This window comes from Astyanax mexicanus, chromosome 4 (assembly GCF_023375975.1).
Source record: "Astyanax mexicanus isolate ESR-SI-001 chromosome 4, AstMex3_surface, whole genome shotgun sequence".
Classification (NCBI taxonomy): domain Eukaryota; kingdom Metazoa; phylum Chordata; class Actinopteri; order Characiformes; family Acestrorhamphidae; genus Astyanax; species Astyanax mexicanus.
The window spans coordinates 6564440-6580121 of NC_064411.1; the positions used below are offsets into that span (position 1 = coordinate 6564440).

The window sequence follows — 15682 nt, forward strand, 5'->3', positions numbered from 1 at the left end:
AGATGGAAAAATGAATGACTTGTTCTTTAAATTTGTGATTACCTTGATTTATAATAAATGAATGAATTTAAATAATGATAAGGAATTTTAGATAATTACTTTAGATCAGAAAAAGGCTTTTGACTATGTGTCCAGGAAATATTTATGGAATGATTTGCAGCACTATGGTTTTCCACCAAATTTCCTTCATAAGATCAAGTTATTATATGAAATTAATGCTAAAGCGATTTTAACAGAATTTGAGACACATAGAGGACTCAAACAAGGCTGCCCTTTAAGTGCAGTATTATGTGTGTGTTAGCAGTTAGACCTCTTTTAAATAAAATAAAAAATTATACCAGAATTAAAGGAATTGATATCTTAGGTAAAGAATCTTTTAAACTTACAGACTTTGCTGATGACGACATCACAGTAATCGTAAGAAATCAGAAAGAGCTCAGGATTATAGAATTTATGAAGACGTAGCAGGAGCAAAATTCAATTTGGATAAAACAGAAGACATCTGGATGGGATAAAATGATCCTCTATTTTTGAACTTAGCAATTAAAAATCAAATAAAAATTATAGGACTTTATAACAAAATATAAATGTGCTGAAATTAACTGGAAGTTGAAAATAAATTAAATCAGTGGAAAATTGCAAATTATAAAACTAGGATCCAGGTAATTAAAACTTTTTTTGTCAAAAAATTTGTTCCTTGCTACTATATATATATATATATATATATATATATATATATATATATATATATATATATATATAGTTAATATAATATAATATATTAGTTTTACTACACAACACGGTTCACCAGACACAGATAAGTTAGAGTGGCAGCTTGTTATCTACCTGCTCTGAGCTAGCTAGCTAAGCTAGGTGACTGAAGCTAATTTAGCGATTAGCATGTAGAATTAAAGAGGCTAAAAACAGCAGTAAAACAGCAGGTAGGTGTTCATACTGTCCCCTGTGTGTGTATTTTATATTGTAATTAGTGTATTTAGCCACAGTGGTGTTAGAACTCGGCTATGTGAGCGGTTGCTATGGCTTGTAACTAGGTAGCTAAGCGCTAGCTAGCGTAGCGGCCTCTATTTTCAGCCATTTCAGTCAAAATTGTGGAAGTCTAAGCTTACTGTAAATTAATGTAAGAGCTTTACTCACCCAAATAATCCGTTTTAAGGAGAGAAATCTGTGTAGATTAAAGTCCAGCGCTCGTTTGACTTTGAAAGAAAATGTTTTTTTAGGAAATTAAAGTTTTGTTTACTTCGGTGCCCCTCAGAGACAAGACCTGCTGAATTAAAGGGTCCCCTATTTTACATTCAGCTTAAAATACTCTATATTAACTGAAAAATATATTCACTTAAGCTTTTATTTTAATAATAACAGCTCTTACCCTGATATTGGTGGCTCATAATGTGTTTAATAATGCGTATTTTATTCCTATAGGAGACATGGTGTTTCTTCATTAGGCTCCCTAAGTAGTGTACAAGATAAAAAATCTAGAAAAATAGCCTCACGCTGCGGAAATGCGGTGCGCACTCAACACAGCTTCTTACGCACTGATTTACAACATTGTTACAGATACTAAAATAATGTTTTATGACAGGTTTTTTTTGTAAGAATAAAGTTTTAGTGTTTGTCTAAGGCAGGAGGTGACGTGTTTTGAATTTCCTTGACGCAATTGTTTGATTTACTTTATTAATCATAAATATTTGTATATAATACAATATAATATATAATTTGTGAATTTGTGTGGATTTTTAATGTAATAGTTTTCTATGTAATACTTATTTTTTGTGTGTAATAATCTTGTGACTTGTTGTTTTGTCAGCTTTGTGTGGTGTGTTCAAACAAGTGAATATATTACAGGTCCAGATACAGTAAGTTCTTACATTAACTTTTTCTTTTGTTTGTTTGTTGAGATGATTTTATTCAGCAGCTGCTATTATCTGCTCCTGATCAGGTTTCTAGAGGAGATGTTTTTTGGTGGAGCTTGGAGGCCATCTGCTGGTGGAACACAGACACTGCAGTGATTTATGAATGAGTGAGAATACAAATCTGTTTACCTGTTTTGTAATGTTTTATTTGTTTACATGGATTTGGATTATGAGGGTCACGTATGGTTGTCTAATAGTGTTACTTCTCATGGATCAAGAGAGTTTTTAACTGATCTAAATATTTTATGTGTAGAGTGAGTGAAAAAGATATATATAAAAATGTACAATAACTTTCACACTACACATTTTATTGTTTACTTGATTCAAAAATTGACTGCTCTTACTTTCTGTATCAAAAGTAAGGCTCCTTTTTGGAATACAATATTAGTGTGATTGCCAAACATTGTCATCGGATATGTATATAATATATTATTATTAAGATGTGTGTCTCCATTATGGTCAAACTTTAAGGAAGTGGCGTACCAAATACTGTAGTTCTTTCTACAGTGGAGAATTTAGAGGAATTTGTGGGGGATATGCAAGGTAATATTCAGGAACAAGTATTGAATTTACTCTCAGATGATGATCCCTCCAGATCAGCCATACAACAGTTTTTTTAAAAGGGTGGGCAATCCCTTTAGCCAGTTTAATTCCAATAGCAAATGGAACAAATAATCAATATATTTCAGGGAAAAATGGAATATAGTACAGCCTGTTAACCTGTGTATAAGAGTAAGGTATGATAGCAGACGTAATAGCAGAATTGGAAACTATGAGCAAATTCCAGTTGTTGTCGAGTTCATATACATGTTCCTTTATTGGGAACACTCCGGTTCATGTTCAAGAATGAGAATATTTGTGATATGTTCCAAATATGAGCCGTCTGACAAATATGAGGACTTCTGTGATAGAAGCTACTTCACAAATAATCTTTTTTTAAGAAACAAGTGTGCTCTCCAAATACAACTGTACTTTGATGATTTTGAGTGTGAAAATCATCTAGGTTTAAAAAAAGGATACATAAAGTTGGCTGCCTTTACTTTATCCTTAGAAATCTCCCTCACATGGTGAATTCTACATTAATGAACATTCGTCTGCTATCACTGTTCTACCTCTTGTGAGGGAATTGAAAATATAAGATTACTGGGGTTGCTGTTTCATTTGCATAGGTGGTACACTGGTGATAACTCGGGCATGAATAGCATTCTTGGGTATGTGGAATCTAAATATTTATTGCAGATTTTTCTTAATAGAAAAATCCTTGGTTCAGTTGATTTTTTCAGAAGATGACTCATGTTTAACCCTAAGATCACCTGTTCTGAATGAACAGCATTGTGTTGTCTTGGTCGATGATCAAACATTGCCCTCTTCATTTGGCATTAAGAGAAATAGCATACTTAATACACTGCAATATTTCAATATTGCAGAAAATTATGCTGTTGACATCATGCATGATATTGTGGAAGGGGTTGGTCAATATGAGGTCAAATTGCTATTTGAACATTTCATCTGTAAAGATGGCTTGTTAAACAGGATATATGCTTTCAATTATGGCTATCTGGAGAAGACAAACAAGCCAACAAATATAAATTTTGAATCTGGAGGACATGGGGTTAAATGCATCACAAACACTGTTTGATAAACATTCCTTTAATATTTGGTGACCTGGTACTAGACTATTATTTAACCTCTTAAGCTCCAAGCCTATTTTACCATTTTCCGCCTGAAATTACATACTCACATTTGAAGGCTTATCACTCTAATATTAAATAACTCAGAGTCAAATCTATGAATTAATATTACTTAACAGCCTTTACACAATTCATTTAAGACACTTTAATTATTCAATTGAACATGTAATGGCCAAAATATGGTAAAAAAACAGGAACATTTTTAGGCGCTTTTCAGATTTTCTATTTTTTTTTTTATTTCAGACATATAAAATTAACTATTTATATGGATGAAGGGTTTTACTAGCTAACATTGTAAAATTTGTCCGATATAGCCATAACATTTTGGTGATTTTAGGACTTACTGTGGCCGAGATATTTAGCTTTATTTGCGTCAGTGCGTTTATAAGGGCCAGCGTTTGGTTAGAGAGTTAGGAGGTGTGTTAACCAAAGTGTCTATGTTAACAAAAGTGTATATTTCATGTTTTTGAATTAAAACTAATTTTGTCTTTTAAAAAGATTAAAACCCAATCTTACAAATTTTAGAGTACCTCCCTCCTCCATCAGCAGCCTCGTAAGGACACTTTAGGGACCCATCAGCTATTCACATGTTAAGCACTTGAGGTGCATAGCTCCCCATTCAAAATGTAACGAAAAAAATACCCCGACCTAGGTATTTCTCGGTATAAGTAGGTTTATTAGACAGACAGACATTTTGGGCTTTCTAAAACCTTTGGTTGGGGAGTTAGGGTATTCATTCACCAAATGGTCTCTGTTCACAAAAGAGTATATTTTAAGTTTTTGAATAATGGTAAATATGTATTTCTCGGTATGTGTAGGTTTATATGGGCGACTAGACGGACAGATTGACACATTTTGGCATTTCTAAAACCTTTGGTTGGGGAGTTAGGAGGTGTGTTAACCAAGAAGCTCTGGTGAGTAAAATTTACCTAGCACTGATAGATTATGATGCTATCCTTAAACTGGTGTGTATCTGAACAGAAAATGCAGAATAAATGTAGCTGAATTGACCGGGGCAAGTTAAAACGTCAAAATGCAAGTTACCTTATTAGTTACCTCTTAAATTCAACAGTTGCATTCATTTGTATGTTAATAGATGTATAACAACCTGCTGTAGAATTATTTGTATATTATATAAGTAGTAGTCATTAACGTAAACTTGTAATGTAAACTTGTAATTTTAAAGAAATTTTGTCTTTTAAAATTCTTAAAACCCAATCTTACAAATTTTAGAGTACCTCCCTCCTTCATCAGCAGCCTCGTAAGGACACTTTAGGGACCCATCAGCTATTCACATGTTAAGCACTTGAGGTGCGAACACGCCCCCCGTTATACAGGTATAAGTAGAAGCACACTTCTTCACTAGTTCACTTCTTTCCCTACAGACTGGAGGAACAGACTGCTGAATCTCCGCTGCTGATCCAGGAACACACCGCTGAAGCTACACTGCCGACTGCTTGTTCTCCGTTGCTGATCAAGGATCAAGAAGCTCTGGTGAGTAAAATTTACCTAGCACTAATAGATTATGATGCTATCCTTAAACTGGTGTCTAGCTAAACAGAAAATGCAGAATAAATTTAGCTGAATTGACCAGGCAAGTTAAAACGTCAAAATGCAAGTTACCTTATGTAATTATAGTTAAAGCTAGTTTTTAGCGTTACAATTTTTTAAATTGTACACCATAGAAAGCAAGTTGACTCAAGGTATGGATTGGCAATAAGTTAATGTGTGTTTCAAAAGATGTTGTTGTCATGAGTTTCGGTTAACTTATATATTTATTTATTGATTGGCACTTTGGCGTAAAATACACTTTTCAACTTCTCCAAAGCGCTGGATAGCACAATTTATTTGTCCTATGTTTAAAAATGTGCTCATTTATTTCAGATGGCTCCCTGTCCAGTTTGCAAGAAGATGCTGTCCTCCATCTCTGCGCACCTTTCCACAGTACATCACGTGGAAAACGTAGAGGAGAAGAAGATCCTGATTCAGCTGGCGAATCAGAAAGTGTCGATCCTGACATCTCCGTGTCCTGTTCCGGGATGTGGGTATCAGAAGACTCGTCTTGACCGCCATCTGACCAACTGCCATCGGGACCTGTCCGACCAGGCCAGGGAGAGATGCATCCAGACGGCACAGAGGATAAAAGCCATTACTCTCCTGAGAGAGTTGAGGGCTAGCAGTCCGAACGTGCCCATGGCCACTCGCTTGGACTTGGCTGCTGCTGACGAGTGAGTGGCACTTTCTAAATAGCACTGTTAGTTACAAGTTCATATTTATTTTCATGTCTATATTCTAATGTGTTTTTTTCGGTCTTTCATGTTTATCTTTCATGATAGATCTTCAACGCCTGACTACGACCAAGTACTCGAGTTAGCGAAATCTGGCGTCCTCGATATCAGCCGTAGACTGAGAATGGGACAACAGGTGGAAGAGAGTCAGCAGACACTGTTCCGGTACGTCTGTGAGGCGATACTCCTGAAGGAGCATCAACTGGCACAGAGTGCTGTGCTGAACTTCAAGGTAGCTTTTCTTGCTGTCCTTAATGCCTTGCATTTCTCTCAAATGTTTTATAAAGACAAACTGGCTAATGAAGATATAATTTTTTCACCCATACAGGTAGAGCATTGGGTTTCTCGAACCCCATCAACCAGTGGCATTTTCCTTGAACACTTTGACATCAGCCTGACTCCCCAACATGAAGAGGTACAAAATGTATAATATATATATATATATATATATATATATATAAAATAGATGTACAATTTTAAATTCAGTTTTGAATGTAGTTTGTCAAAGACAATAAATGAACAATGTTCCTTTTTTATTTTTTTTTTTCAATACAGTGGCTGGAGATGTACTTCGCTCACATCAGGTCATGGAGTGTCAAAAAGTCCAGTCCCGATGTTCATGATGGAGGCATCTTTTTTCTGAGCCAGAAAGGAGTTCCTGTGGTGAATCTACCTAATGATATGAAGCGGCTATGGGAACTGTAAGTCCATCAGATTAAAGGCTCATTCAAAAGCACTGCTCCACATATAGCTTTATAATAACATTGTGTGTCTTTTGTTAACACAGGTATCCACAGGCTTCAGGGACCGACCTGCCAGCAGTTGCCCCAGTTGCCCCCCTGCCAGCAGTTGCCCCTGCCAGCAGTTGCCAGCCGAGGTAATTTTAAGCAAGGCATCTTATATAACAAACGCTGTTGTTTTTTCACTGTTGTTGTTGTACTTATGGATTGGTCTTTATAACACTCGCCCCATCTTTTAGCTCTGCTGCAGGTTCTGAAGAGGGGGATGATGAGCAGCCTTCCTGCTCAGACGCTGTGGGACAGGCAACTGGACAGCCACAGGCTCCGAAGAGGGACCACTCCCCTTCATCCTCTTCGATTGCAAGGAAGCGGAGGGCTAAGTCCACCTGGCTTAGTTTTCTTGACCTGTTTCCGGTGACTGTTCATGCCACGACACCCACATGTGAGGAAATTGTCGGCGGTGGATTTGATCGTGAATCCTTCCGTTACTTTCACAACAAATGGAGGACAGTCCAGCGGGAACAGCGCATCCAGTATATCTTGGGTAATGACTTCCTCTCTCTTTTATCAACACACGGTCTCTGGGCAACAAGTCTTATATACATATAAGATGCAAGAAGAAGAAGAAGAAGAAAAAAATAGTATCAATTTAGAACCATTTGTTTTACATAAATATATGTACAAAAAAATATTTTCCCGCAAATAAGGGTGGTGCTGGCCATAATGACGCTGAAGGCTGTCAACAATGGCCACACACCCACCCTCTGGGCAGAGGAACTGGGACTCCAAGCTAATTAAAACAAAAAAAAGTGATAACAAATAAACTCAATTATTAAGTAATAATACTCTATTACACAAGTAATAAAATAACCCATACGTGTATTTCTGTCACATACTCACGTTCTAACCAACTACAATGTCCTCTCTCTTTTTCACAGATAAGTGCAAGTTCAGGAACCGCCCCTCAGAGGCCAGGGTATACAATCGGCTCCGTGCTGAGAACTGGTCGGCCAACTGTCCAAGCGCCATGGATGTGGTCAAGTCTTGGCTCCCCGTAAAGGACCACATCAAGAGTCCAGACATTATCCGCCGTATTCAGGAACAGTCTTGGAAAGGACTTTGCCTGAAAGACTTTGGGCCACCAAAGAACAAAGGTAAGGCCATTTGATATTATGCCAGGATTCTATTAAACGTGTCATATTTTAAAATTTGTTTGCATTTTTTATATTACCACCCTAACCATTAATTCTTTTTAATAGTACCACCCTAACCACTATGTCTTATTCTCTTTTGAAGGGGTGATTGCGACAATGCCCTTTTCCAAGGGAGAGGTGGTCTGCGACTACCATGGAGAGTACGTCACCCAAGAAGAAGGGAATCGGAGAATGCAACAGCTTTTCGACGAAGCCTGTTACGTCTTCTTCTTTGCGGGACGTGGGGAAAAGGTCTGCATAGACGCCCAACATTCTCCATGCCAGTGTCACCCACACCAGGACACGTTTGGTCGTTGGATGAACCATTCACGGAGAAGTCCAAATGTGAAGCCACACGTGTTCAAACTCCCACTCACAGAGGGAACAAGATGGCATCCCATTTTCCTCGCGCTAACGGACATTCAGGTCAACGAGGAACTACTTTGGGACTACGGTGTTCTCAGTGACGAGGGACTTGGAGGCGAAACTGTTGGACTGGACTGGCTGAATACTTGAATTCCTGGACAACAACCTACCCCTCTGCCATCTCATACGAACTCACTGCACGCGGCACTTTACTTCACCCTGCACCACAACTCATTCTGTACCTGTACTGTCGCCTACTAGACTTCACACACACACACACACACACACTGTAGATTATTTGCACATGCATATAGCATTTATAATGACAAATTGAATTGTGCAGTTTTTCATTTTTAATAAATTGGTCAAACTATCAAGTCATATGCGTGTTTGTTGTTGAAAAATATTGGAATTGGACAGCATTCTACATCACACCTATATGACACCATGCCATTTCCAATTTAAAAGACTTATTTCCCCATCTGTGAGGAATCTTGCAGCATTGGGCTTTATTTAATTTGGTCAAATCATTTAACATTCAACATCCCGATTCCAAAATATTTCAGTGTAGTCTTATATACTGGAATTGTGATCCAAATCTAAATATGTTTGGCATAGTTCCATAGGTCGGACCTACATGGGGCCTGCATAGCTGTGTTCAGCATCCCAGAAAATTGGGGGGGGGGGGGGGGGGGGGGTAGCCATAATCTGGAAGCAATGTGAGATAGGGAACCCCCTCAAAAGTCGAGTGTCATTCTCCTCATAGCTCCCCATTCAAAATGTAACGAATAAATACCCCGACCTAGGTATTTCTCGGTATAAGTAGGTTTATTAGTGCGACTAGACAGACAGATTGACACATTTTGGGCTATCTGAGACCTTTGGTTAGGGAGTTAGGGAATTCGTTTACTAAAGTGTCTTTGTTTACCAAATTGTATATTTTAAGTTTTTGAATAAAAATAATAATAATAGTAATAATAATAAACCTAAATACACCCACATGAAGTGCATTACCTTGACTTACCAATTCTCCGCATTAACCTAATACCTATTTGAATATAATTAAACTCATTTTACACTGTTGTTCTGACTGTTGTTTTATATCTCAGCCACTAGATGGCACTGCTAATGTTTGTCAACTGTTCCTTTGATTAAGTCTGATTTGCTAGTTAAATCACATGATGAGGTTTAAAGGTCAGTACAGCCATTTTAGATTGAGCTGTGTGTGTGATGAAGCAGGTGGCTTCATCTCTCTCCATCCTCACGTTGTGTGCCTTGGACATCACTGTTTGTGAGTAAAGCTTTGTCTATTTTGTTTTGAGATGTGGATGAGCAGAGTATTGAACACATTTGTGAGCTGTTGGTAATGTTAGATTCTTTGTGGATACAGGGCAGGGTGCTTTGCTAGTATATTGGTGTATTTTGTCATTGTACTGATGTTTTTTCCTAAACTTAAGATATGTGATGTTTGTTTGCAGTTTCACAAAAAGAAATTGGGAATCTGGATAAATTAAACACTGAAGAAACTGAAACACCTTTGGTCCAGCTCTTTATTCAACCCCAACTGTATAGCTATCTGTCAAGTTGTGCTAAGCTACAGGCAATAAGGACAGAATATTGAAAAAACACTGCAAAGCGGGCACCTAACACAGGATTAGTGGTGAAGCATTCATCTATACATCAGCCTTGTAGAAGTTGATAGTTATGGAAGGAGCAGACAAAACAGAGGGACAGCAAACTCATGAGATGAGGTCAGTCACCTCTAGCTCATCTTTGGCTTCAAAAAGATCTGCTGCTAGTATGGCTGCTGCTCAAGCTCGAGCAAGAGCAGAGGCAGCACGTGCACGAGCCAGTTTCATCGACAAAGAAACAGCTGTTAGACTAGAAAAGGTTCGTACGTTTTTAAGGTACGTTGATGGCTATTCAACAAGAAAAAGAGGTCGCTGCTGCTTTGGCTGAAGCAAAAGTATTTGAGGAGGCTGCAGAGCTCAACTTTGATGGAAGTCAGAAGAACACCTCAATTGATCTACCTGCAGTAGATCCAAAAGAGCACACCAGCAATTACGTAGAACAGCATTTTCAAACACAAGCACACCGGTGCCCACCACCTTCACCCATTCCTCAAAAAAGCTATGTCAAACAGGAAGATGAGGCTCATCAAGTCCAGGCAGGCTCTGAACCACCTATGCCCAGTCTCTCATATTATGGTGAAAGTGCAGCTCTATAGGCCACATCACATCCCAAAGGTCTGAAAAGAGAAAAGAATCAGCAACCTTTAACACATCCTACAGATCAGCATCCTCCTGCACAAGCTTATACAGCTTCTCAGACACATCCTGCTCCACATGAAGACACCGCAGTAAGTGACATTGCCAAATTCCTCATCCGTCGTGAGCTGTTAAGTTCGGGGCTCCTCAGGTTCGACGATCGCCCAGAAAATTAATGGGCTTGGAAGACTTCGTTCTTAAATGCCAATCTCCAAGTGAGGAACTAGATCTTTTTATGAAGTGGCTTGGACATCAGTCAGCTGAGTATGTAAAGAGAATCCGAGCTGTGCATGTCAGGTATCCTGATATTGGTCTCAAGAAAGCTTGGGAGAGATAAGAAGAGACCTAGGGATCCCCTGAAGTTGTTGAAAAGGCCCTTCTTGACAAAATTGAAAACTTCCATAAACTCAGCAACAAAGATCATCTAAAGCTTAGAGAGCTTGGAGTTTTATTGCTTGAACTGGAGTCTGCAAAGTCAGAAGGCTACTTGTTGGGACTTTCATACTTGGACACATCAAGGGGTGTTAATCCAATTGTTGAAAAGTTACCTCACAATCTGCAGGAAATATGGATTTCTTATGGATCTCAATACAAGAAACTACACAAAGTCACATTTCCCCCATTTTCTGTCTTCACAAAATTTGTCTGTTGTGAAGCTGATGCAAAAAATGATCCAAGTTTCAACATTTCTTCTGGTGCATTTCACACAAGGGCAGACATGACTGTCAAAAGACAAAGCCCTGCAAAGATTTCCGTCAGCATTCATAGAACAGGAGTATCACAAATGGATGACGAGTCTGCAACAAGTGCATCTGCAGCCCAAACACCTGTTCTTTCTTCACCTTTTCACTTGTACTCTCCAAACTGAGCAACACAATGTAGACTTACATGTGGGATTAAATCCAAGTCTTTCCAACTACCCCTCTATACACACACCTCCCTCTAAACGTATCATCTACAGTAGTTTATCCTTTTAGATTGATGGTGTTCTGAAGAACTCAAATGCTGATTTTATGTTTGGACGTGGCTGACAGCGTATCTGCTGAGACCTGGAACTATTCTGATTACATTAGCAGCACTAAGTTTATCATTTTCTCCAAGTGGGGAGACAGACCATAATAACTTTTTACTTTTGGAAGGTAGTCTGTTTTCTATTGGTTGAGACACAAGAAGAGGATCTACAGTAAAGGGCTCATTCTCATCAGAGGAGGATTCATTATAATCAGGATCCTCTCTAAAGTCCTCCTTTTTCTCAGACACATTCTCCTCTATGTCTCTGTCATGGTAAAAGAGATGTGAGAAATCCTCACTGAGAGAAAACCTTTTCTTAGACGTCATTTTCAGTAGAGAGAGAGAGAGCAGAAAGAGAGAGAGACAGAACACATAGAGAACTGGTTTAGAAGCTGCTGTGAAACCTTTTATATCTCTGCATTTCCACTATGTTGTGTGAACTATCAATATGTTTGTAGGAACAATATATTCCTCCACAGAATGAGAAATATCAAGTTCTCATGAGAATTATGTTTTCCCCGCCCCCCTGTCACATGAATTGTTAATGGTTCTTGCACTAATACAGTTATAATGATGTTATTTTAGGGATCTATTTTTTTTTAAGATTATACAATTGCATGTCATTATGACTTTCATATCATTCAACACAACTGTGTGTCAAATTCTGATTTTTTTTATTTTTTTTTTTTAAAGCCTAAATAGCCTGGGGTCAAATTGACCCCAAACAACACCGATGTATAAAATGTGAACAAGACACACAAAAAACATCCTTTTAATTTTATGTTTACCCAGCTGTCCCCATTAAATTAGAAAAAAGTCACCAAATAAAACGAGATTTACTACTTAAATAAATGCATTAAACATTGAATGGGGTGAAATAAACTTAAACAAACCCTTGGTATTTTATAATTATTAGTTTTAAACTGATATTTGAATATGAAGTTTAAAATGCGTTTACAAGTGTGAAGTACCCTTCTATACAGAAATCAGGATGGTCCATTGTGATGTCAGAGAGTGACTTTACAGGGAGTAGGTGTGAATGACCTCAATTTATGGAAAGCTTTCAGAATACATAAATAGTAAGACTTTAGACAAGGTGAGCAACAAACAAGATCTGCTGCAGTACGATCTCCTTTTCAAGAATCTGCAGGACATCAAGAAGATAAGTGCAAAGAAAATGTAATTATAATATTTTAAATGAAATTTAGATAAAAAATAATTCTACCAGAATCAATGTCACAACAGCACTGATCTTTCGGTAGTAATTAGTAAGTGCTGTTTGTTGGAGTTGTACAGGAGCAATCAGAGAATCTCTATAGAGGAAAAACCCACTTCAGAATCTGCTCTGAATCTCAAGCCACTTGACAGAGTCTGAAATGTCTAAAAACCTATAAACATTTTTTTATTCTAAAAAGTATCAAACGTTTATAAATTATTTTGCAAAATAATAATTTATAAACATCTGATACTTTATAGAATAAAATTTTTACTAATTTCCTTAAAACAAAACAACTATAACTGTTTCATCACCGCAGAGATAATTATTAACACTTTTTAAACTGCAGTTTTAATAATTTAAACGAGCTCTGGGTGTAACTCCAGCATCAGTAGCAGTAATGCTAGTAAATCTACTGAATAAAAAACATTAGTTTTAGAAAATGGAAATAATGGGGTACGTTTTCTTTCCTATTTTGGTGAAATACTTTGTTCTACTTTGTAAAATTAAAGGAAAATTCCAGAGAAGTAGTTATACAGTGTTTTAAATGAGAGTTTTAGCTGTTTAGCTCCATTCAGCTCCATGCATTGAGGACTCCCTCGCGGGCTCCCTCTAGCGGTGATGGGGTATAATGTGATATAGCGGGGGAGGGGGCGGGGCTCTACATAACCCGGATGAGGCTGAGCTGGGGGGTCTGTAGCTGGAGCGCCGGAGTAAGAGCAGGATCAGCTGAACTACAGAAGGTATGGAGAAGTTTCTCTCTCTCTTGTTGGAGGTTGTTTGATGTGTTGTAACAGTAAAAAGGTCATTATTGTTCTGTGATTCTATTTTGAACTACAATTCCCTGCACCAACAAGAGAACTGCTGTTTTTATTTATTAATTATCCCTCCGCGCCCCCCGTAGCTCCAGAGGAGCTTGAATGCAGCGCAGGAGGTAAACAGAGCTGAGGAGCTCCGTGAAAAAGTGCTGTTTTAAGCAAATATAGGTATTTTTGAGAAAAGTTACTGGCAAAATGAGCTCTTATATCAGTTCTAGTCACTCTTCTGTGCATTTTTAGCGGGTATTGAAGCATATTTTGCCTAATAATTAATTATTTCTGCCCCGGTCAGGTTATCAGCTCTGAGGTACAGCCGTTTCAGCACCAAAACACTACATGTGACTGAGCCTGAAATTGTGTGTTCATGTGCTGTGTTTACTTCTGTTTTATGTTTTATAGATATATGTGCAGTTTCAGATGCTTAATAATCGTCTGGGATTATTTTTGTTGTGTATGTGCACCACGTTTAACCAAAAACGATCTAGAAAAAAGGGCTGAAGAGGGATATTTATTAACAAGAGCAGTTTTGTTAAAAGGATACAGCAACTGTATAGAGATAGCCCGACTCTCCAAGCCCAGTGAACAGTGCTGCTAATGCTGCAGGTTAGCTAGTTATAACTAATAAATTAAAGCTAGGTTAGCTAGTTATTACTTGTAAATTAAAGCTAGGTTACCTAGTTATAACTAATAAATTAAAGCTTGGTTACCTAGTTATAACTAATAAATTAAAGCTAGGTTAGCTAGTTATTACTTGTAAATTAAAGCTAGGTTACCTAGTTATAACTAATAAATTAAAGCTTGGTTACCTAGTTATAACTAATAAATTTAAGCTAGGTTACCTAGTTATAACTAGTAAATTAAAGCTAGGTTACCTAGTTATAACTTATAAATTAAATCTAGGTTACCTATTTATAACTTATTAATTTAAGCTGGATTAGCTAGTTATTACTTGTCAAAAGTACTGCTAATGCTTTAGAATTTTTTAAAGAACTAAGGTTTCCAGAATTATATATTTATATAGTTACATAATGTTCACCAGGCTTTATAGAGTCGGGTTAGCAGCATTAGCAGCACTGTTCACCGGGCTTGGAGAGTCGGGCCAGCGCCAGATAGCTAGCATTAGCTAGTACTCCTCTATACAGTTGCTGTATCATTTTAACAAACTATTCTTGTTAGTAAACATCCCTCTTCAGCCTTTTTTTCTAGATCGTTCGTGGTTAAACGTGGTAATAGCTGAAGATATGTGCTCCACACCATTGTTGAATGTGGACTTACTTCTACCTCCTCCCATCACAGGCTCACTTTCAATTAGAAATGGCAGCCGCGTGAAAAGAGCCTATAGGCCTTTTTAGTTGCATCATTTTGAAGTCGGTGACATTGTTTATTTCCATATTTGGGGTTCCATGTTTGAACTGTTTTTGTAAATGGCAAAAATGAACAGGCTTTTCAAAAACTCACATCTATCACATTTTGTGCTAAATTCACGTTTAGGATTCTGCACATTTTAATCTGTGCACATTTTCCTCCTGAACATCACTGGATCCTCTGAATTACAAGATCATTTAAGTTTCGTAATTAGATTAATGCTAGCGTTTAGCTAATGCTACAGCGCACTGAACTGACCTCACAGCACAGCAGCACAGAATGTGAGGAGACTATCAGAGATATGACACTGGCTGTAGAGCTCCGGTCAGATCACGATTTGGATTATTCTTCTTCTTCACAGAGGATCATTCAAAGTATCTAAATATCTTCAAATCAAATCAAAGTATTTAAACAGGTGAAAACTCTTTCAGTCTGGTGATGTTGAGCAGTGTAGTCTGTGTTATGCTGTCCGTACAACTACATGACTACAGTACTTTTAACAGACTAAAGTCTGACTCTTCCCATCTGAAGACAAATCACAGACTTTTTACACAAATACTTTTTTATCTCACAGGCTTTTTACTTTGTTCTGAAGAGGGAGAACGTAACATAATCTCATTTGTAGGAAGTAAAAACATGAGAGTGGGTTGAGAGGTCTCTCTCTCTCTCTCTCTAAAGCATATACGTTCCATACCGGGCTCACTGCTTTTAATAATACATGCTCAGAAAAAACAAAAACACTATGTGAAATGTTGAAGTTATTATTCACTAAACATATAGCTACATTTCCACTACA

General features: G+C 37.5%; 4 protein-coding genes across 9 annotated transcripts in view; 2 read left to right on the forward strand and 2 right to left on the reverse strand.

Annotated features, from left to right (window-relative positions):
- The window catches only part of LOC111188977 (NACHT, LRR and PYD domains-containing protein 12), a 900554-nt gene that overhangs the window by 447244 nt on the left and 437628 nt on the right, over positions 1 to 15682 (reverse strand). The gene's annotated exons all lie outside the window — the stretch shown is intronic.
- LOC111196387 (NACHT, LRR and PYD domains-containing protein 12-like) overlaps positions 1 to 15682 on the forward strand; it is a 798826-nt gene that overhangs the window by 278917 nt on the left and 504227 nt on the right. The gene's annotated exons all lie outside the window — the stretch shown is intronic.
- Positions 1 to 15682, reverse strand: part of LOC111196674 (gastrula zinc finger protein XlCGF49.1-like) — a 238905-nt gene that overhangs the window by 86087 nt on the left and 137136 nt on the right. The gene's annotated exons all lie outside the window — the stretch shown is intronic.
- Positions 1777 to 8590, forward strand: LOC125801130 (uncharacterized). 2 transcript variants are annotated; one of them, XM_049477287.1, is made up of 10 exons: positions 1777 to 2038; positions 5008 to 5116; positions 5507 to 5850; positions 5959 to 6142; positions 6239 to 6325; positions 6466 to 6611; positions 6698 to 6787; positions 6890 to 7194; positions 7589 to 7804; positions 7947 to 8590. In XM_049477287.1, exons 1-10 carry the CDS (start codon positions 2031 to 2033, stop codon positions 8357 to 8359), a joined length of 1902 nt encoding a protein of 633 aa, XP_049333244.1. In that variant the 5' UTR covers positions 1777 to 2030; the 3' UTR covers positions 8360 to 8590. The 2 variants fall into 2 exon arrangements, with proteins under 2 accessions (XP_049333244.1, XP_049333245.1); XM_049477288.1 differs by lacking the exon at positions 1777 to 2038 and adding an exon at positions 3422 to 4536.